This window comes from Schistocerca piceifrons, chromosome 1 (assembly GCF_021461385.2).
Source record: "Schistocerca piceifrons isolate TAMUIC-IGC-003096 chromosome 1, iqSchPice1.1, whole genome shotgun sequence".
In the NCBI taxonomy this organism is placed as follows: Eukaryota; Metazoa; Arthropoda; class Insecta; order Orthoptera; family Acrididae; genus Schistocerca; species Schistocerca piceifrons.
The window spans coordinates 328,510,647-328,530,724 of record NC_060138.1 but is presented as its reverse complement, the minus strand read 5'-3'; the positions used below and the strand labels follow the sequence as shown (position 1 = coordinate 328,530,724).

Genomic DNA, 20,078 nt, shown 5'->3' with positions numbered 1-20,078 from the left:
TAACCTACGGACATCACACACATCCATATCCATGCCCGAGCCAGGATTCGAACCTGCGACCGTAGCGGTCGCGCGGTTCCAGACTGAAGCGCCTAGAACCGCTCGGCCACACCGGCCGGCTCACGCGTAAACAGTTAAAAAAAGTCAACAGTGAGGTTTGAACGACTACCTCAAGCTCTAGCAACTCACCCACACGAAATCTACAAGATAATCATTCACAGATACGCTTTTCCTGTATCCGTAGTTCTGGAATTAGTTTTAATTACCTTTTACGCATGTTCTACTAGACGACAATACATAGCACGAACTAAATCGGTGTTTTGGTCGATACTCAATCGGCATGCAACGTCTGGTATCAATCTCGGTATCTGACATCTGGAGGTCAGGGTGTAAGTACGTGGCACGGTGCACGTTACGAGCAGGCGGTCATCTGGGTGACGGCGTACTCGTACCCGAAACGTGATTCAGTCGACCAGCAGCTTATCCTCGGTTCACTCTCGATGAGAACGTGCCCGCTGCAATCATCAGTGACAATGTCATCGGGTCATAATGGGAACATATAGACGTAGTTTTATGCGGAGTCTCACGTTCAACAATGTGCACTGAACTGCGTGCTCCGAAACACTTGATGCTGCACCAGCATTTTACTCTGTCGTCAGATCTGTCACTGATCGCTAATTATCCTGTTTTAGAGAGCGGCCAGTCCTCCGACCTCCACGTTCCGTGATGAGGCGTTGATGTCCAACAACCTGCCGTCTATCTACTGGCAAGGAGGTTTCAAATAACATAAAGGCTTACATGGATGGGAATAAAACTAGATCTACAGAGGCTACAATATGAAAGAAGGGAGAAAATGGGATAGCTCATATTCTAAGTTATAAAAGTAGAATGAAAATTAAAATAAAAGTTGTATTGGAGATGTATTACACTGAAAAGTTGATGTGTTTATGAAGGGTGAAGGAACGGATGAAAATTTATATCGAGGCTGGGATTCGAACCCGGGTCTCCTGCTCACAAGGGAGATAGTCTAACCACTACGCCATCCTGGCACTGTGGCTTTGCACAACTGCACAGACTACCCTAGCACGCCTCCATCCTCGGTCCAAATCCCATTCATAACTCAACCTGCTGGATTTCTTCCTACATTGAGACTGAGGAGGGCGTAGTGTTACAGCAGTCTGTGGAGCTGTGCAAAGCCGCAGTGCCACGATGGTACAGCGGGTAGCACATCTGCCTACTGAGTAGGAGACTCGGGTACGAAGCCCGGCCTTGGTACAAATTTTCGTTCCTTGTTCGGTCTACAAATATACATCATATACTATGCGATCAAAAGTATCTGGATATCGACAAAAACATACGTTTTTCATATTAGGTGCATTGTGCTGCCACTTACTGCCAGGTACTCCATATTAGCGAACACAGTAGCCATTAGGCACCGTGAGAGAGCAGAATGCGGCGTTCCGCCGAACTCACGGACTTCGGTCAAGTGATTGGGTGTCACTTGTGTTATACATCTGTACATGAGATTTCCACACTCCTAAACATCCATAGGTCCACTGTTTTTGATGTGATAGTGAAGTGGAAACGTGATGGGGCACGTACAGCAGAAAAGCGTACAGGCCGACCTCGTCTGTTGACTGACCGAGGCCGCCGACAGTTGAAGAGGGTCGTAATGTGTAATAGGCAGACATCTATCCAGACCATCACACAGGAATTCCTAACTGCATCAGGATGCACTGCAAGTACTATAACAGTTAGGTGGGAGATGAGAAAACTTGGATTTCGTGGTCGAGCGGCTGCTCACAAGCCATACATCACGTCGGTAAATGCCAAACGACGCCTCGCTTGGTGAAAGGAGCGTAAACATTGGACGATTGAACAGTGGAAAATCGTTGTGTGGAGTGAAGAATCACGGTACACAACGTGGCGATCCGATGGCAGGGTGTGGATATGGCGAATGCCGGGTGAACGTCATCTGCCAGCGTGTGTAGTGGCAACAGTAAAATTCGTAGACAGTGGTGTTATGGTGTGATCGTGTTTCTCGTAGCGGGAGCTTGCACCCCTTGTTATATTGCGTGGCAATATCACAGCACAGGCCTACACTGTTGAAGAGCAATTCGGGGATGGCGATTGCATCTTATAACACGATCAAGCACCTGCTCATAATGCACAGTCTGTGGCGGAGCGGTTACACAACAATAACATCCCTGTAATGGACTGGCCTGCGCAGAGTCCTGACCTGAATGCTATAGAACAGCTTTGGGATGTTTTGGAACGCTGACTTCGTGCCGGGCGTCACCGACCGACATCGATACCTCTCTTCAGTGCAGCACTTCGTAAAGAATGGGATGCCATTCCCCAAGAAACCTTCCAACACCTGACTGAAAGTATGCCTGCGAGAGTGGAAGCTGTGATCAAGGCTTTGGGTGGCCCAACAACACATTGAATTGCAGCGTTACCGATGGAGGGCACCATGAACTTTTAAGTCATTTTCAGTCAGGTGTCCGGATACTTATGATCACAGTGTACACGTTTGAGATTTGAAAAACGTCTGTGCAACCACGTGGTTTCATTTGATTGAAACACGGAAAACTGATGAACGTTAAACGATGCAGGAACTACCACCACCTGAAGAGAATGGTTACAGACACAGAAAATATGAAAAAGGCTACTGAAAACGAAGCCGTGGATTAAAAATAGAAGAAGAAGCTTTTTTAAAGTGATTTTTTTAAAAATATGAAACTTCCTGGCCGATGTAAAGTGTATACCGGACGGAGACTCGAAACCGGGGCCTTCGCCTTTCACAGACTAGTGCTCTATCGACTGAGCTACCCAAGCACAACTCAGGACACTCTTACTTCTCCCATAGCCCTCCGGTACCTCATCTCCTACCTTCCAAACTTCCTAAAATAGTTCCGAAAGTTTAGTCAGACGGAAGAGCTGGCGTTTCAAATATATTTTTTTTGTTTTTCACTTAATCACTTACGTTATAATCCCTTCTGGTACTTGTAAAAATGCACACGAAGTTGTAGCTACTTCGATTGTAAATTATTACTGAACATTTCGGGGTTTACCTCTACGGACTTCGCCTGGCGAGGAATCTAGATCATCAGAAGTGCTGTATAGATACACTACTGGCCATTAAAATTGCTACACCACGAAGATGACGGGCTACAGACGCGAAATTTAACCGACAGGAAGAAGATGCTGTGGTATGCAAATTATTAGCTTTTCAGAGCATTCACACAAGGTTGGCGCCGGTGGCGACACCTACGACGTGCTGACATTAGGAAAGTTTCCAACCTATTTCTCATACACAAACAGCAGTTGACTGGTGTTGCCTGGTGAAACGTTGTTGTGATACCTCGTGTAAGAAGGAGAAATGTGTACCATCACGTTTCCGACTTTGATAAAGGTCGGATAGTAGCCTATCACGATTGCAGTTTATCGTATCGCGACATTGCTGCTCGCGTTGGTCGAGGTCCAATGACTGTTAGCAGAATATGGAATCGGTGGGTTCAGGAGGGTAATACGGAACGCCGTGCTGGATCCCAACGGCCTCGTATCACTAGCAGTCGAGATGACAGGCACTTTATCCGCATGACTGTAACGGATCGTGCAGCCACGTCTCAATCCCTGAGTCAACAGATGGGGACGTTTGCAAGACAACAACCATCTGCACGAACAGTTTGACGACGTTTGCAGCAGCATGGACTATCAGCTCGGAGACCGTGGCTGCGGTTACCCTTGACTCTGCATCACAGACAGGAGCGCCTGCGATTGTGTACTCAACGACGAACCTGGGTGCACGAATGGAAAAACGTCATTTTTTTTCAGATGAATCGAGGTTCTGTTTACAGCATCATGATGGTCGCATCCGTGTTTGGGGACATCGCGGTGAACGCACATTGGAAGCGTGTATTCGTCATCGCCATACTGGCGTATCACCCGACGTGACGGTATGGGGTGCCATTGGTTACACGTCTCAGTCACGTCTTGTTCGTATTGACGGCAACTTTGAACAGTGGAAGTTACATTTAAGATGTGTTACGGCCCGTGGCCCTACCCTCCATTCGATCCCTACGAAACCCTGCATTTCAGCAGGGTAATGCACGACCGCATGTTGCAGGTCGTGTACGGGCCCTTCTGGATACAGAAAATGTTCGACTGCTGCCCTGGCCAGCACATTCTACAGATCTCTCACCAATTAAATACGCCTGGTCAATGGTGGCCGAGCAACTGGCTCGTCCCAATACGCCAGTCACTACTCTTGATGGATTATGGTATTGTGTTGAAGCTGCATGGGCAGCTGTGCCTGTACACGCCATCCAACCTCTGTTTGATTGAATGCCTATGAAGGCCGTTATTACGGCCAGAGGTGGTTGTTCTGGATATATGCACTCAAATTGGGTGAAAATGTACTGACATGTCAGTTCTAGTATTATATATTTGTCCAATGAATACCCGTTTATCATCTGCATTTCTTCTTGATGTAGCAATTTTAATGGCCAGTAGTGTAGATAAAGAGTTACATATACAGGGTGTTACAAAAAGGTACGGCCAAACTTTCAGGAAACATTCCTCATGCACAAAGAAAGAAAATATGTTATTTGGACATGCTTCAAATGGCTCTGAGCAGCATGGGACTTATCATCTATGGTCATCAGTTCCCTAGAACTTAGAACTACTTAAACCTAACTAACTAACCTAAGGACAGTGCACAACACCCAGTCATCACCCCGCCGGGAATCGAACCCGGGACCCCGGGCGTGGGAAGCGAGAACGCTACCGCACGACCACGAGCTGCGGACGTTTACTTTCCATGTTAGAGCTCATTTTATTACTTCTCTTCAAATCACATTAATCATGGAATAGAAACACACAGCAACAGAACCTGCCAGCGTGACTTCAAACACTTTCTTACAGGAAATGTTCAAAATGTCCTCCGTTAGCGAGGATACATGAATCCACCCTCCGTCGCATGGAATCCCTGATGCGCTGATGCAGCCCTGGAGAATGGCGTATTGTATCACAGCCGTCCACAATACGAGCACGAAGAGTCTCTACATTTGGTACCGGGGTTGCGTAGACAAGAGCTTTCAAATGCCCCCATAAATGAAAGTCAAGAGGGTTGAGGTCAGGAGAGCGTGGAGGCCATGGAATTAGTCCGCCGCTACCAATCCATCGGTCAACGAATCTGTTGTTGAGAAGCGTACGAACACTTCGACTAAAATGTGCAGGATCTCCATCGTGCATGAACCACATGTTGTGTCGTACTTTTAAATGCACATGTTCTAGCAGCACAGGTAGAGTATACCGTATGAAATCATGGCGGTGAATCGAGGAAGTACATTACATTCTGACGAAACTAAAATGAGCTCTAACATGGAAATTAAGCGTTTCCGGACACATGTCCACATAACATCTTTTCTTTCTTTGTGTGTGAGGAATGTTTCCTGAAAGTTTGGCCGTACCTTTTTGTAACACCCTGTATAGATACCGAGCAAAACCTTTGTTTGGTATTTGCGTTCCTGCTGACAGTCGTCACACGTGGTGGTTGTGGTGTTACAGGGGTAAGCTGCGCCTGTCGCACCTGCTGCTGCCTCTGCTTCGGCGGTTGTAGGCAGGGAGCGGCGGGCAGCGCGACCCGGCACCCTGGTGCGGCTGCGGCGCGGCTGGGCGCAGCACGCAGCTGCTTCTTCTCCCCACGGTTCTGGGTGACCTCTGCACTCCACACGACTTCCCGTGTACTACGAAGATGGCCACTCTCCATCGCTAACTGCCATCTCAAGGATGAGCTCTGTCGAGCCTGACATTTCTGTCATTTATTTATTGTTTTATAATCCAAAACATATGGACATTCCATATTGTTCTTTATACCGATATTTATACTATCTGCTCTGCTTTACGGTTGCAACCGTACTTTTTCTGTTTTTTAATAAAATAATTTAAAATTCTCTCACTTTACTGGTTTGTCTCCCTGTGTGGCATCCCGCATGCTTATGGCTTTATCTCCCAGTGTACAACATTAATAATAAGCTGAAACTCATTATGGAGCCACGTGAATGCGCCGCACGCAAATCAACAACTGCTACCAGCTCCTCCCCACTATCGTGTGCTGTCTTTAGCACGGCGTCGCCAAAGAGCCTCTGCGAAACAGGAGAAGTAACAGAGACAGGCCATCAGCAGATTACAGTTTTCAGTAGGTCCATGAGGCCTCCTTCGGAGCATCAGTGGGTGACGCTTACACGTATATGTTAAGTAGCCTCCAAAAAAAGACTCTACGTCACGTGTAACACAGTTCTCATGTTGCATTATTCGACGAGCCAGTCAGATGAGAGACAAGTGTAACACCAACGTGTTATGGCTCCAACCTCAGAAATATAATGTGTAGGGTAGCCAATTAGAACGAAAGGTGCCCTCGTATCTTTTCCCATCACTAGATACTGCAACATTATCCTTGACCAGTTCCCAAAATTTTTTCGCAGGCTCTTTTTTTGTTGTTGTTCGAGAGAGTTTCGGGTATGGACCGACGCTGTATTTCGTTCTCTCCCTTTTCTCATCAACAATAGAAACATTACACAACACTCTATACGCAGACATCGCAGTCAGATACAATAAAACTGTCATACTCACACTCCTTTGCCACAGGAGTAATGCGGCAATATGAGGGCAATAAAACGAAAACCGTTCAGATCAGGTGGCTCAACAATCTCTCGGGCTGGACGAAGCACTGTAAAGACCTTACATAAGCCAGTTAATGTAAGCTACTTAATCTATTGCTATCGAACGGGGAACTATTCTAAAGAATAGTGCGACACTATATTACGACATTATTTTTCATCATTTATTATATACCTGTCATATGGAAAGAAGTCAACGATGTACATTTTACCCAGGTCTAGTGACGTAAATAGAGAGATTGGGGGAGGCAGGGAGAGGGAGGGAGAGAGAGAGAGAGAGAGAGAGAGAGAGAGAGAGAGAGAGAGAGAGAGAGAGGGGGGGAGGCAGGGAGAGGGAGGGAGAGAGAGAGAGAGAGAGAGAGAGAGAAGGAAGCTTGTCTCCTCGATGACAAGGTTATTGAAGGCAGATTGCGAAAAAATGGGACACGAAATTCACCATGTCATCTTGAAAAGAATCACCCGAGAGTTTACAATAAGTGTTTCAGGAGGAAAACTGAAACTGGAGGTCCGAATAGGGAGGTGAACTGCAGTCTTTCTGAATGCGGCTGTAGTGGTTAAAGGTTGTGCGACCTCACCACAACAGACTGAAGTGACTAGCTTCGTTATAGTGGCAGGGGTGTGCAGTCTAATAAAAGAAGATGACACTGGTGGAATTATGTTAGGAAAGGAAACACTAAAGTAGTAGATGAGCTGCGCAGAAAACTAACTAATGATAGCCGAAAAGGAGACGAGATAAAATGCAGACTGGTAATAGTGTGGTATCGTCCATGGATTTCTGTGACACATCAATGTCGGCAAAGTGAATCGATACCACAGACATTAGCGAGGGCTCGCTGCAATCTCCAATGACGTATGAATGGATCTCCAGAAGACCACGCCTCTCTCTCATCAACAGCAGCGCACTCACACTGAGGTCAATATAGAGCTGAGTATACAAGAGCTCACCCCTGTTCGAAACCTCAGCGTCAGCAGTCACCATCATCGTGTGGACCAACGAGTAGTTAGAGTTTCAGATGAGCTTCTACTGTTGTTGATGCTGAGTATTGTATTTCAAGAGAACAGTGAAACCTGGTAGTCAAGGAAGGCAGGATTCGGTTGCGATTGTGGACGGGGCTGTAATCAGTTACTACTGGTTCCCTTTTGCAATTACACGCATTTATTTTAAAACCGTAATTCCAGACTCAGCAATAATGAGAGAATATGAATGGTGGGCTCCATGTGGTTCCCAAGTCGTGCAGCGATCGTAAACCAGAAAATTACCAAACATGCAGCAACCAGTCGCAAAATCGTGTTTTATTTATTCACTTTTGCAAATCGATTTCAACTGATTAACAGCCATCATCGGTGCTTGCAACCAATATGCAAACATAAAATTATGTTTGACCTCTGCTTAAGACAGTATTACTATTCAGGACACATATTGGTTGCAAGCATCGATGATGGCTGTTAATCAGTTGAAATAGATTTGCAAAAGTGAATAAATAAAACATGATTTTGCGACTGGTTGCTTCATATTTGGTAATTTTAATGAAAGAATAAACAACTGTGTAACTAATAGTGCTTTAGTGCGTTACAATTTACCTAATGAGCATAAAATACAGACACAGCAAATAATGTTCTAAAAACAAGCCAATGTGATCCCAATTAGAATTTTAAGGCAAGTAACCACAGTCACGGCTGAGGGCCTTTAACGCTAAGAACGGCAATTATAAAAAAAGTTGACAAACACACTGTAAAATAGCAATGCAATAGCAAAGGTTAATTTAAAAATACAGGCAACTGATCACCAAACGGATGATACAAAATGATGGTAAACTTGGTAGCACAACCATTTAAACCTGCTGTAATGCCAAGAATGGCAATTATATTAAAAAATTAGAAAAACATACAGTCAAACAGCAAATAAAACAGCAAAGGTTAATTTAAAAGGACAAGCAATTGATCACCAAACAGGTGAGACAAAATGATGGTGAACTTGGTAGCACAATCATTTAAACCTGCTGTAACGCCAACAATGGCAATTATATAAAAAATTTTAGTAACATAGAATAAAACAGCAAATACAACAATAAAACACAAGGGCCAGCCACAGACGGTGCACCAGGAATCGACCTCTGAATAGATCCGGCAAAAAACACTTTAGCGAGCGATGAGATAGGCAGTCAAGAGCTGCATTCACTTCACAAGATGGTAACTCACACTACTGGCAGTCTAACGAATGACTAATGATAATCTTGCTGAGGCTACCTGACGTCCAACAAACCAAATACAAAGATGTAAAAATACGCCAAAGCCGGAACCTGCAGTCTGGACTCCGTCCGCAGAATACTGTGCTTAGAGCGCCCAGAACGAGAAAGGAATCACTACTACCAGAGTATAAGAATCGTCAACCAACCTACAATCAAGAAAGCTATCAAAACTACACGCCTCACCGGACAGCAGCGGCAAGGCGAAGAAACGTGCACTGCCGTTACATACACTAACCCCCAGGGCAGGTAAGTGGGGTGTTAACGGCCACAAGGCAGGAAAAATACCGCTGGTTGAACTTAACAAATAGTAACAAACTGAAAGCAATAAATAGTAATTAGAAGTCCAGGAAAGCCAATCAGATCCGCCTCCCCGTAGCACTCCACTCGCTGCTCTTCACCTCGGCAACACTATGAGCAGCAACACGAAACCAAAGTCTCACAATGGTGGAGGTTTCTCTACTTGAATCCAAATGCACTCAACTTAAAGTTTGCAGGATCTGGTTTACGACGAGGTCGTGAGCACAGGCCTAAAAATTGTAGAGGGAGACCTAGAGATGAATACACTAAACAGATTTAGAAGGATGTAGATTGCAGTAGGTACTGGGAGATGAAGAACCTTGCACAGGATAGAGTAGCAAGGAGAGCTGCATCAGACCAGTCTCTGAACTGAAGACCACAACAACAACAACAATGACCGAATACACTAATTTTAATAGGTACCGTGGACATACTATTCAACGGAGTAGACAGAGTTGTCCAACTGAACGATGTTTAGTACATTCTTAAACTTTCGGAATTTATTCGTTGTCTGTGAATTCCTTGACGTCAGCTGTGTTACTTAAAGACCTACTATCCAACAGTGGCTTATGAAAATTTGTGCAGGATGGGGTTCGAGTCTCGGTCAGTCACAAATTCTCATATCTCACTTTTGGGTAGTAGACCTATAGGTAATAAAGCTGATGTGAAAGATTTCTCAGGCAGCGAATAAATTTAGAAAGTATTTCGTATTGCTGTGGATCATCAACAGTGTGTTCTTTCCGAAATGCATGAGAGTACTGTTTTAAACTTTACCATGTTAATCACAAAATCTGTAATATACATTGTAAGTTTGATAAACAAATGTCTCCCAATAAATATGACTCTTTTCGCACTACCATTAAACTTCTGAATCCTTTGTAGAGATTGTTTTTGATAGCAGTATTACATACGTGTTGGGCGCTATTTTTTGAGAAAAGATAAACAAAATGTTAAATCCCTTATTTCCTTGTACGGGTTGTTTTTCGTAGTAGTTTTATTCTTATACTTAATATTATTTTTTGAGAAAAGCGAAAAATTAGCAACGTCGAAAAATACCGTGAAAGAGTTATGTATACAGTACCACTGAAACCAATAGTTTTAGCTTCCTAAAGAGACTATCAATGGCCTTACAAATACCGAGAATTACAAATTATGTAATAATTAAAAATGTTAAACCCAACTGCAACACAAAACTTGCATTTAATTCCTTGTGATTTCTTAAAGATAGGAAATTCTTCCCAGTCACCCACGAAAAACCTTTATAAGCCAAAAGAACAACGACGGGCACATAGTAAGGATAATTTTATAACCGACACTTTTGAATGTACTGTGAGGCGCCTAATTCTTCACTCATGATTGGCCCAAGGTATCGAAATGACGTTTTCTGCAAGTTGGAATGCATGAAGGTGTAAGTAAGTAATCTGATGTATAGTTAACACTCATCTACTATTAATAACTAAGATGTTTATGAAGGTAACGTTGTACCTTTTTTGTAGTTAGGAAGAGTGTTGCACCTAGAGGATAGTGTACCTAGGAACACATGATGTTTGCTTGTCGGTGTTACAATATAGTGCCTGATTTTGCAGTCATAAGAAGGAATGCGCATTAGCAGCCGCCATCAGCAGTTTCTGGCATTGTCTCCTATTTTTGTTGTTGTGAGACATGGGAATGTGTATTGTCCAGCGTTTGAAAAATATTACGAGTTCTGCATATTTATGTGCTGTATTTATTTGCGATAGCGACGGGCCAGCGATAAAGCCGTTGAATGAAATATCCACATCATTCCTCATACTTCACAAACGGTTTCAGATATCGAAATGAGATTTTGGCAAATGATAGCTCACAGAGGAGAGTATTTCACCATATCTTTATTATGTAAAAACTTCATCATCTATCGTGTTATTCCAATAACTACACACTCTTTTGGTGAAAGAATGTAATTTTTAAGGGCCATCGATATCTGGTGAAACGAGAAATGCTAGGGGTTGGAACATCATGTATGAAGACATTACACGTTTCTTTGTACCGTGAAAGTGATTTTTCATAAGATACTGACTTTACTTTTCCTCAGTTCCTCACTTAATAAACTTAGTAAACCACAGTTTCATAATTCTCTCGCAATTGTGTCTGTACAATATGTTAGTGAGGTTGAACGGTGTAAACTCCGCGGTCTGTTGGCAAAAGAACCAAATTTTGACATGGCAACCAGGGAAATGTGTAGGTTATACTCAAAATTGATCACTCGTGACGCTTCTCAGGAAGTTACAAATGGTTAACAAGTCAGGCGAAAATAAATTGCTGCATTTTCGGAGGATTTTTTTTTTTAGGTACTAAAGAAATCGAGGTGACAGTAGATCTTTTATAATAGTCAACATGCAAATGTGGGCATGGAGGGGCCCCACTTAATATTTACAAAAAATGTGAGCGTAGGCTTCAGTTTATAATGACACTTCCCTCCAGCTCTCGGCGCTTTACCTACAGCGCTCTGAGTGACCCCCCATCAATGCCGCTCTCTCTGGAGCGTTGCAGATGATACAGAACTGATACTAAGCTATATTGTGACCATCCACTTCTGACAGATGTCGTAGCAGTGAAGTGGTTTGTGCGTTTGTGTACGTGTGTTTGTGTGGGAGGGTGGGTGGTTGAGTGGGAGGTTAGATGTTCGCGCGTGCGTATGTGTGTGTGTGTGTGTGTGTGTGTGTGTGTGTGTGTGTGTATAATACCTGGAGGCGTGGCTGAATGACAGAAAGGTGCCATCGTCTTTCGACATGCCTACGACTACATTGTGAATGGAGTTGTCTGATGGTTGTTGTGTCAACGTACACGGTACAACCCGTCTGCAGGGAATGGTGTACCAGAAGCATCCATATAACATGGCATAAGAACAGTGACTGCAGAAAGATTGCAACTCCCAGGGACTGGAACAAGAGTCACGTCGTGTCAATGGTAAGCGGGTTCAAACCCGACTGTAATTGCTGCTGTCAATAAATTCTTGTCCTTCTCATTTAGTTTCCAAGTGAACATTGCGAGGAGAACTGCGGACATCTGGAGCTGCGAATCTTAAAGCTGCACGACATCTTCAGTGGGCCAGACAACACTCCGACTGGAAGGGTGGGGTGTGGTTGATTAGTCGCGAGTTTTCCTCTTTGGGGAGGATGCAAGGCGGCGAGTGCAACAATAGCCCAGTGAGACGTATGACCTGTAGCGTGTGGAGGCCGTAGATCAGGCCGGAGGCGATTTGTGCGATGTTTTCTGGGGTGTTTTTCGTACCACGACTTGGGCCTACTCATTCAGTTCACCGTGAACATGAAGCAGGATCTTTACTCAACCTTCTCGGTGCCAAAGTGCTGCCCTTTCTGCTACATTCTGTGGGCAGTCCTCTCTTCCAAAATGACAATAGCTTTTATTAATTTCTCTACATGCGGATTCCTCAACTGTTGCTTAAAATAATGAATAATCGCTCCAGCTGCTGTGTAGAAATTGATCTAGTTCACTTCCGATATCGGCCATTGTACACTGACGGAAAAGTAATATCAACACCAAGAAGGAGTTGTACGACATTGTCTACGCGTGTTTGCACATCTGAAAGATGATGTGTATTCAAATTTCGCGCCAGTCACATAAAAGCGGCGCTAGTAGTGCCAATATTAGGGTGCAAATCAGGTGGTGAGCGTTACTTACCTTTAAGATCGTACGTGGTCAGCTGATGTTAGTAGAGTACCTTTAAGGCGACAAAGACGCCATTATCAACACCTCACTTCGCTTGAACGAGATCGTGTAATAGGGACACAAGAAGATGAATGTTCATTCTGCGACACCGCAGAAAGACTTGGCAAGAGTGGGCCGCTGTATATGATTGCTGGCAGTGATGGCCACGGGTAGGTACGGCCGCAAGAAGACTGGGCTCCGGGCGATCATGTGATCTACCGAGAGAAAATACCATCGTGTTTGCCTTATGGCTCTGGCGCATCGTACTGCATCTGTAACAACAATTTGAGCAGCAGTTGACACCACAGTGACTCAACCAACTGTTACTAATTGGTTACTTCAAGGTCAATTCCGAGCCAGACGACCGGGTAGCGTGCATTCTACTGACCCCAAACCACTGCCATTTTCGACTTCAGTGATGTCGAGTGAGAGCTCATTGGAAGGGAGGGAGGAGGTCTGTTGTGTTTTCTGATGAAAGCTGTTTCTGCCTCGGTGCTAGTGATGGCCGTGTGCGAGGCAAGTTGGGCCTGCAACCAATTCATGTGCGTGCTAGAATCACTGGACCTACACCAGGGTTATGGTCTAGGGGTGCGATTTCGCATTATAGCAGGAGCACTCTCGTGGTTATCCCAAGTACCCTCTCTGCAAATTTGTATGTCAGTCCGCTTACTCGACCTGTTGTACTGACATTCGTGAACAGCATTCCATCTTGTGTTTTCCAACAGGATAACGGTCGCCCACATGCCGCTTTGTAACCCAACATATTCTCCAGAGTGTCGACATGTTGCCTTGGCCTGCTCGATTACAAGATCTGTCTCCAATGGAGGACGAATGGGACATCATCGGACGACAACACCAGCGTCGTCCACAAACAGCACTAACTGTATTTATCGACAAAGTGCAACAAGCATGGAACTCCATTCCAAAAACTGACATCCACCACCAGTACAACACAATGAAAGCATGTTTGCATTCAACATACTGGTGGTTACGTCTGTTATTAATGTACCAGCGTTTCACATTTTCAATGACTTGTCTCTTGCATTCATTAGCCTGTAATCTTGTAATGTAGGTGTGGTATCTATAGTTCCGATGCCACAGCGTAGGTTGGTATTACGAGAGCGGAAGATCTTCGCCGACGACAGCGCCCTCTAGCCGACGCTGTGCAGCTCTGCGACCGCAGCTCTACTTTCGTCCAGTTCATGATGAGCAGACAGCAGAGAACCATCGCTTTAGCTTAGCTTGCTATTGACACTGTCTTATCTAGACTTTTGCTGCACACCTACGTGCTCATCACCTAAAGTTATGTAACATGTTTGCATATATTTATACTATAGTAAAACCACTTTTACTTCACTTGCAGTACCGACGTGCTTTACCTCACCTGCTCCTACTCGCTTCCTTTCATTCGGCTTCGTTGTCAGCTTTCAGGAGCAGACCCACGTGCCGCCTTTACAAAAGTTAGTCACTTTGTAAGTAGGCTGTTTAGGTTTTTATGTTGGTAACACCACGCAGCGCTCTGTATGAAAATTACTGACTGTGCTGTGTGCAGTCTGTGGCAGTTGGACGTGAACAGTGAGTAACGTTGCGCAGTTGGAAGTGAGCCGCCAGCAGTACCACTGAGTGAGATGGCAGAGTTTTGAGAGCGGATGATCTGGACGCGTGTCCATCAGAAAGAGTAAATTTGTAAGACTGGATGTCATGAAGTGATATAGATATTATGACTTTTGAACACTATTAAGGTAATACATTGTTTGTTCTCTATCAAAATCTTTCATTTGCTAACTATGCCTATCAGTAGTTAGTGCCTTCAGTAGTTGAATCTTTTATTCACCTGGCAGTAGTGGCGCTCGCTGTATTGCAGTAGTTCGAGTAACGAAGATTTTTGTGAGGTAAGTGATTCATGAAAGGTATAGGTTGTTGTTAGTCAGGGCCATTCTTTTCTAGGAATTTTTGAGTCAGATTGCGTTGCGCTAAAAATATTGTGCGTCAGTTTAGTGTTGATCAGAATAAGTAAAGAGAGTAATGTCTGAGTACGTTCAGTTTTGCTCAGCGGTTTGAAAATCAAATAACGTAGAGGCTTATCAGCACAGTCATTCATAAATTTTTTAAGGGGAGGTTTCAACTTGAATATGTTACCCAGACAAATGAATTCCAGAAATTTCATTTCTCTATCTTAATTAATTTTTGGTGTTGCTATGTTTCCGTAAGTGTATTAGTCCTTTATTAAATAGTTCACGAAACTGCCCTAAAACCGAGGGAGTCATCAAAAGTAAAGCCTCTTAATTTTTTATGTGAACACGTTTAAAGCTTTTTCAGTAAAATGAACATTATTAAAAGTCTACATCTTCATTCTACATGTCTACATATTTATTTTTCAACAAAGTCACCCTGGCAACGAACACATTTCTCACAACGAGAGACGAGTTTGTTGATATAGTCACTGTAGAGTGTTTGACTTTGTTGACGGAACTATAACCTCACCTCTGCCTGCACTGCTTCTCCACTATCAGTGTGAAGTCCTCCAAGGTGTTGTTTAAGTTTTGGAAACAAATTAAAATCGAATGAGGCCAAGTTGGGGCCGTATGGAAGACGATCGATGACAGTGAACCCAAGGCGTCGGATTGTTGCAGATGACGCAGCGAGCGTGTAAGGTCTTGCAATGCCACGCCATGTTGACGGAGGGGACGATCCATGTGTGGACGAACGCTTCGAACCGAAACCTGATTGTAGCACGCTGTCTCTCACGCACCGACATACTTACGTTACACACAGCCAGGTTGCATCCTGGTCTTCGGAGCCCTACAGCAGCAGAGGGCTGCAAACCTGAAAACATGAAGAATAAAAGTTCAGAATGTTAATAACGTTTGTTTTATGTAAAAAAGCAATTAAGAATTTTCACATAATAAATTAGGAGGCATCACTTTTCACACATCGTCGTATGATAGGTATATACACATTGTTTATAAGGAGATGAAAAACAAGGTTTATATGTAGAAGTGTAGATAGAGTATAAAACTTACATTATGCTGTAGAGAAGCCTCGTAATTGATAACTTCCTTAAAGTTACTCAGCAAATTCGTAGCTGTATCCAGATGTTTGCAAGCATGCTCTGTAAGCAGCACTCTAATGACCTCTACTGTTCCCTGTGATTCAATTACTGCACACTACAGGACGTAATTCTACACTTCACTTGGATGTCCCGTCCACTGACACTATTTTACTCTTTTAATAAATCTAAAATCTATTTTTAGCCTTTCATTTTTAAGACAAACAATTTGGAATTTTCCAACACGTCAAAACATAAATTTTCTGAAAAACAGGGAATAATCATAATTTAATGAATTGCACAGTCTTCAGGCGCCCATATTTCTCACGATATCATTGGGGACGTCCCGTCGACAACAATATCGTTAGAGACAGAGCATGGGGCCGGATTAGGGAAGAAAACCGGCCGTGCTCTCTCGAAGAAACCATCCCGGAACTTGTCTTTAGCGTTTTAGGGAAATCACGGAAAACCTAAATCAGGATGGCCAGACGGGGGTCTGAACCACTGTCCTTCCGAATGGGAGTCCATTGTGCTAACCACTGCACTACCCCGGTCAGTATTGGGAATGTAACATTTAAAATCCAACTGACTTTACTTCACCATTTCGACGTTACTTCTCTATAGCATTTACAGAACTTGTAACATTCTCTAGTCCTCTTTTGCTACTGGATTTCGTTAACATAACTAAGTTAACCTTGCCCGTGAGGATAATGTCACCTATGCAAGAATTGACTCATTGCTGAGATAAGATGAGAAACACATCTGTTCGCAGGTCTTCATTTGAACGAGAACTATAAAATGTTAATTCAACAACAGACCTACTAAATAAAACAGTCCATTCTTTCCGTTTTTAACAAACTCACATTCTTCTCAGTTTTCTTGCCCAGACATGTTTAAGCACATGTGTGACATCAGTTGGTCGTCGTTACAATTATTTTCATAATTATTATAGCATATATAAGTTTTGTAGAACATTCATTTGTTTTAATTTGGAAGCACATCGTGCTGTTTTCAATGTACACTAGACTCTCGCTAATCCGGCCTTCGGTAGTCCGGTCTCTGAGTAATCCGGCGCACATCCAAAAACACGTGCACAATGAATTATCGTGCGCAACTTTGCTTGGTTAAACAATGCTTTATATGCAGTATTTGAAATTGTAGATTTCTTTACAGTTCGGAATCATGTTTTCTAAAACGAGACACGTTATGCTGGACCTCAAGCAGAAACTCGAAATTTTAGATAAGTTAAGTCGAGGTTCTTCGCAGAAAGCCATTGCTGCTCAGTACAGTGTTGGATGAGCAACTATTTATGACATCAAAAAGAAAGAAGATGTTATTCGACAGTACTCAACACAAATGGATAGTGAGTTGGGAAAACGGAAGGTTATGCGAAAGAGTGATAATGAAGAACTGGAGTTAGCTTTTAACTGATGGTTCACATAACAGCAACGCATTAAAGGAATTCCAGTCAGTGGTCCGATTATAAAGGAAAAGGCAGTGCATTTATCAAACAACTTGGCGGTAGTAACTTGTTTGGAGCAAGCGAAGATTGGCTATCAGACTGGAAAAACGACATGGCATTCGGCAGCTGACAGTCTCCGGGGTAAGTCGCTGAGCTAACGATAAGAATGCTGATGAGTTTGTAAGCAAGATACGGAAGATAATAGAGGAAGAAGATTTAACTGCTGATGCATTGTATAATGCTGATGAAACAGGACTCTTTTTACAAGATGCTTCCTTCAAAAATATTAGCTGCCAAGGACGAGAAGGAAGCTCTTGGTTACAAGCAACAGAAACAGCGTGTAGCATTAACGGCGTGTTGTAATGCAATTGGAAGTCATAAACTATCGCTTATTGTGACTGAAAAATCTCAACATCAACGTTGTTTTCAGCACACTCACTTAAATACTCTACCAGCGCAGTATTGCGCTCAGAAGAAAGCGTGGATAGACAGACAAATATTCTCTCTGTGGTTCCATGGAACGTTTGTACCAGCAGTGAGAAAAGAGCTAAAGAAGAAAAAGCTTCCACTGTAAGCTATCCTTATAACTGACAATGCTCCCAGTCATCCTTCAGACGTTTCTCAAAAATCCGATGGTATATATGTACAAGCACTCTTTCTCCCACCCAATGTGACAGCCCTAATTCACCCCATGGACCAGGGAATTTTGGAATTAATTAAACGTCATTATCGACATTCACTTCTCGTCTCCTTTCTGAACATAAGTGAAAACGACTCTATCGAGACTATGCTGAAGGCGTGGAGAGCATTTAACATACGTGATGTTTCCAGAATGAGATTTTCACTCTGCAGCGGAGTGTGCGCTGATATGAAACTTCCTGGCAGATTAAAACTGTGTGCCGGACCGAGACTCGAACTCGGGACCTTTGCCTTTCGCGGGCAAGTGAGTCGTGCTTGGGTAGCGCAGTTGGTAGAGCACTTGCCCACGAAAGGCAAAGGTCCCGAGTTCGAGTCTCGGTCCGGCACACAGTTTTAATCTGCCAGTAAGTTTCATAGGTGATGTTGTTTTCCAAGCAGCCAAAGCATGTGATAAAGCGGAGAGCGCTACCATAATGAAGAGCTGGAGAAAATTGTGGCCATCCATTGATGCCGAGTTGAATCCAGTAGTGAGCGACAGCGATGAGCCAGTCAATTTCGAATTATCAATTTCTTTGAACACTGATATGATCCGCAACCTTCCAGAAGGAGAAGAAATTGATGATGAAGATGTTACTAAGTGGCTGAATGAGGAAAACTGTGATGCAGACCAGACTTTAACAGACGAAGAAATAATCAAAAGCGTACAAAAAAATAATGATGAAAATGATGAAGAAGAGGATACAGGAGGAGAGAGCATGAAGATTTCTCTCACTGCTGGTGCCGAGGTTGCTGAGGTCTTCCTGGAGTACATTATGCAGTACCAATGTAATGCTTGTAAAGCGGTTGCGTGATAAAGCATGAGACCATCGCATGTCATCATTGCAGCAGTTAAAAATTAGCGACGTGTTTTATAGTGAGTGATACAACTGCGTAATTATGTACAGTATGCACTCAAGGACTAAGTTTTCTTTGAAAATTAATGTATTTTTAGATTTAATAAAGTATATCCTCTATGTTTTAAAATTCTAGTCTTCGGTTTAATAAAGTATAGTACACTATATCCCCTGTGTTTTCAAAATAAATGAATAAATGGCCGTGAAAGTACAGGTTCATTAAATTGTTTTGAGTACTTTTTGTCACCCAGCAATAATGAGAGAGGACGAGATAATCTCTCACATATTTTTAGTATACAGAAAATTATTAAAGATTTTGTTACAAACTGACGCACCTTGAGCAAGACTTTAGAAAGTTAACGGCCTGAGCAGGCGTCGATGGGGCATGGTAGAGCACTAAAAGCATGAGGTATTTTTATGGTTCTTACCTCATAGAAACGGCATGTTTGGAGTTGGAAGCAATTGGCGGTGAGCCCATCCCTTAGTAAATCTTGCCCGACAGGGCCACAGCCGTACAGGGCAGACAGAGCAGCCCCTTGTCAAGACATGTCTCCAGCAGAACAATGCTGCTATACCTGCATTGGCACCAGCATAAGGCTGGGCTGGGGGCGACGGACTGAAGGGATGCATCTACACAGTGGAGTTGTAGACCGGGCATTGTGTGCAGAGCCACGTGTAATAAAAACTCACAAGTTTTCGTGTTCCCCGATACTGCAAATAGGCCTGTGACCCACTTCCGTCAGCCACCTCGGTTGTATAAGAAACTCCGTCGTCTGAGAAACGTGTAGAGATAGAACCTTTAGTACACCTCATAGCTAGGACTAACAAGCTCCAAGCTACAGGAGATTTAGATAAAGATCTCTAAGATTGTATCTGTTCGCTTCTTGCCGTGGGAAGTGACGCGACCTCGGAGGGAAACATCTTCCCCCTACGCGAAAACTTAAAAAAGCCGGTAATTGGTGGTTTCCTTTTTTTCCCCAGAGACACAGGTTTCGTAACTCTTGCTCTGGTTCGGCATCACTTTGTGCTGTCATGTGGGAGGGAAGATTTAGCACCTCTAGAGCCCTATGATTGGCTCAAGATGGCGTGAAGGCGATG

The 20,078-nt window shown here is 43.6% G+C and overlaps 1 protein-coding gene across 1 annotated transcript in view; it reads left to right on the top strand.

Annotated features, from left to right (window-relative positions):
• The window catches only part of LOC124718598, a 31,903-nt gene extending 25,989 nt beyond the window's left edge, over positions 1–5,914 (top strand). The window contains exon 3 of the mRNA XM_047244271.1: positions 5,572–5,914. Within this exon, the coding sequence (XP_047100227.1) occupies positions 5,572–5,623 (52 nt within the window). The 3' untranslated portion in view covers positions 5,624–5,914. The remainder of the gene's footprint in view (positions 1–5,571) is intronic.
• Positions 5,915–20,078: the final 14,164 nt, after the last annotated feature.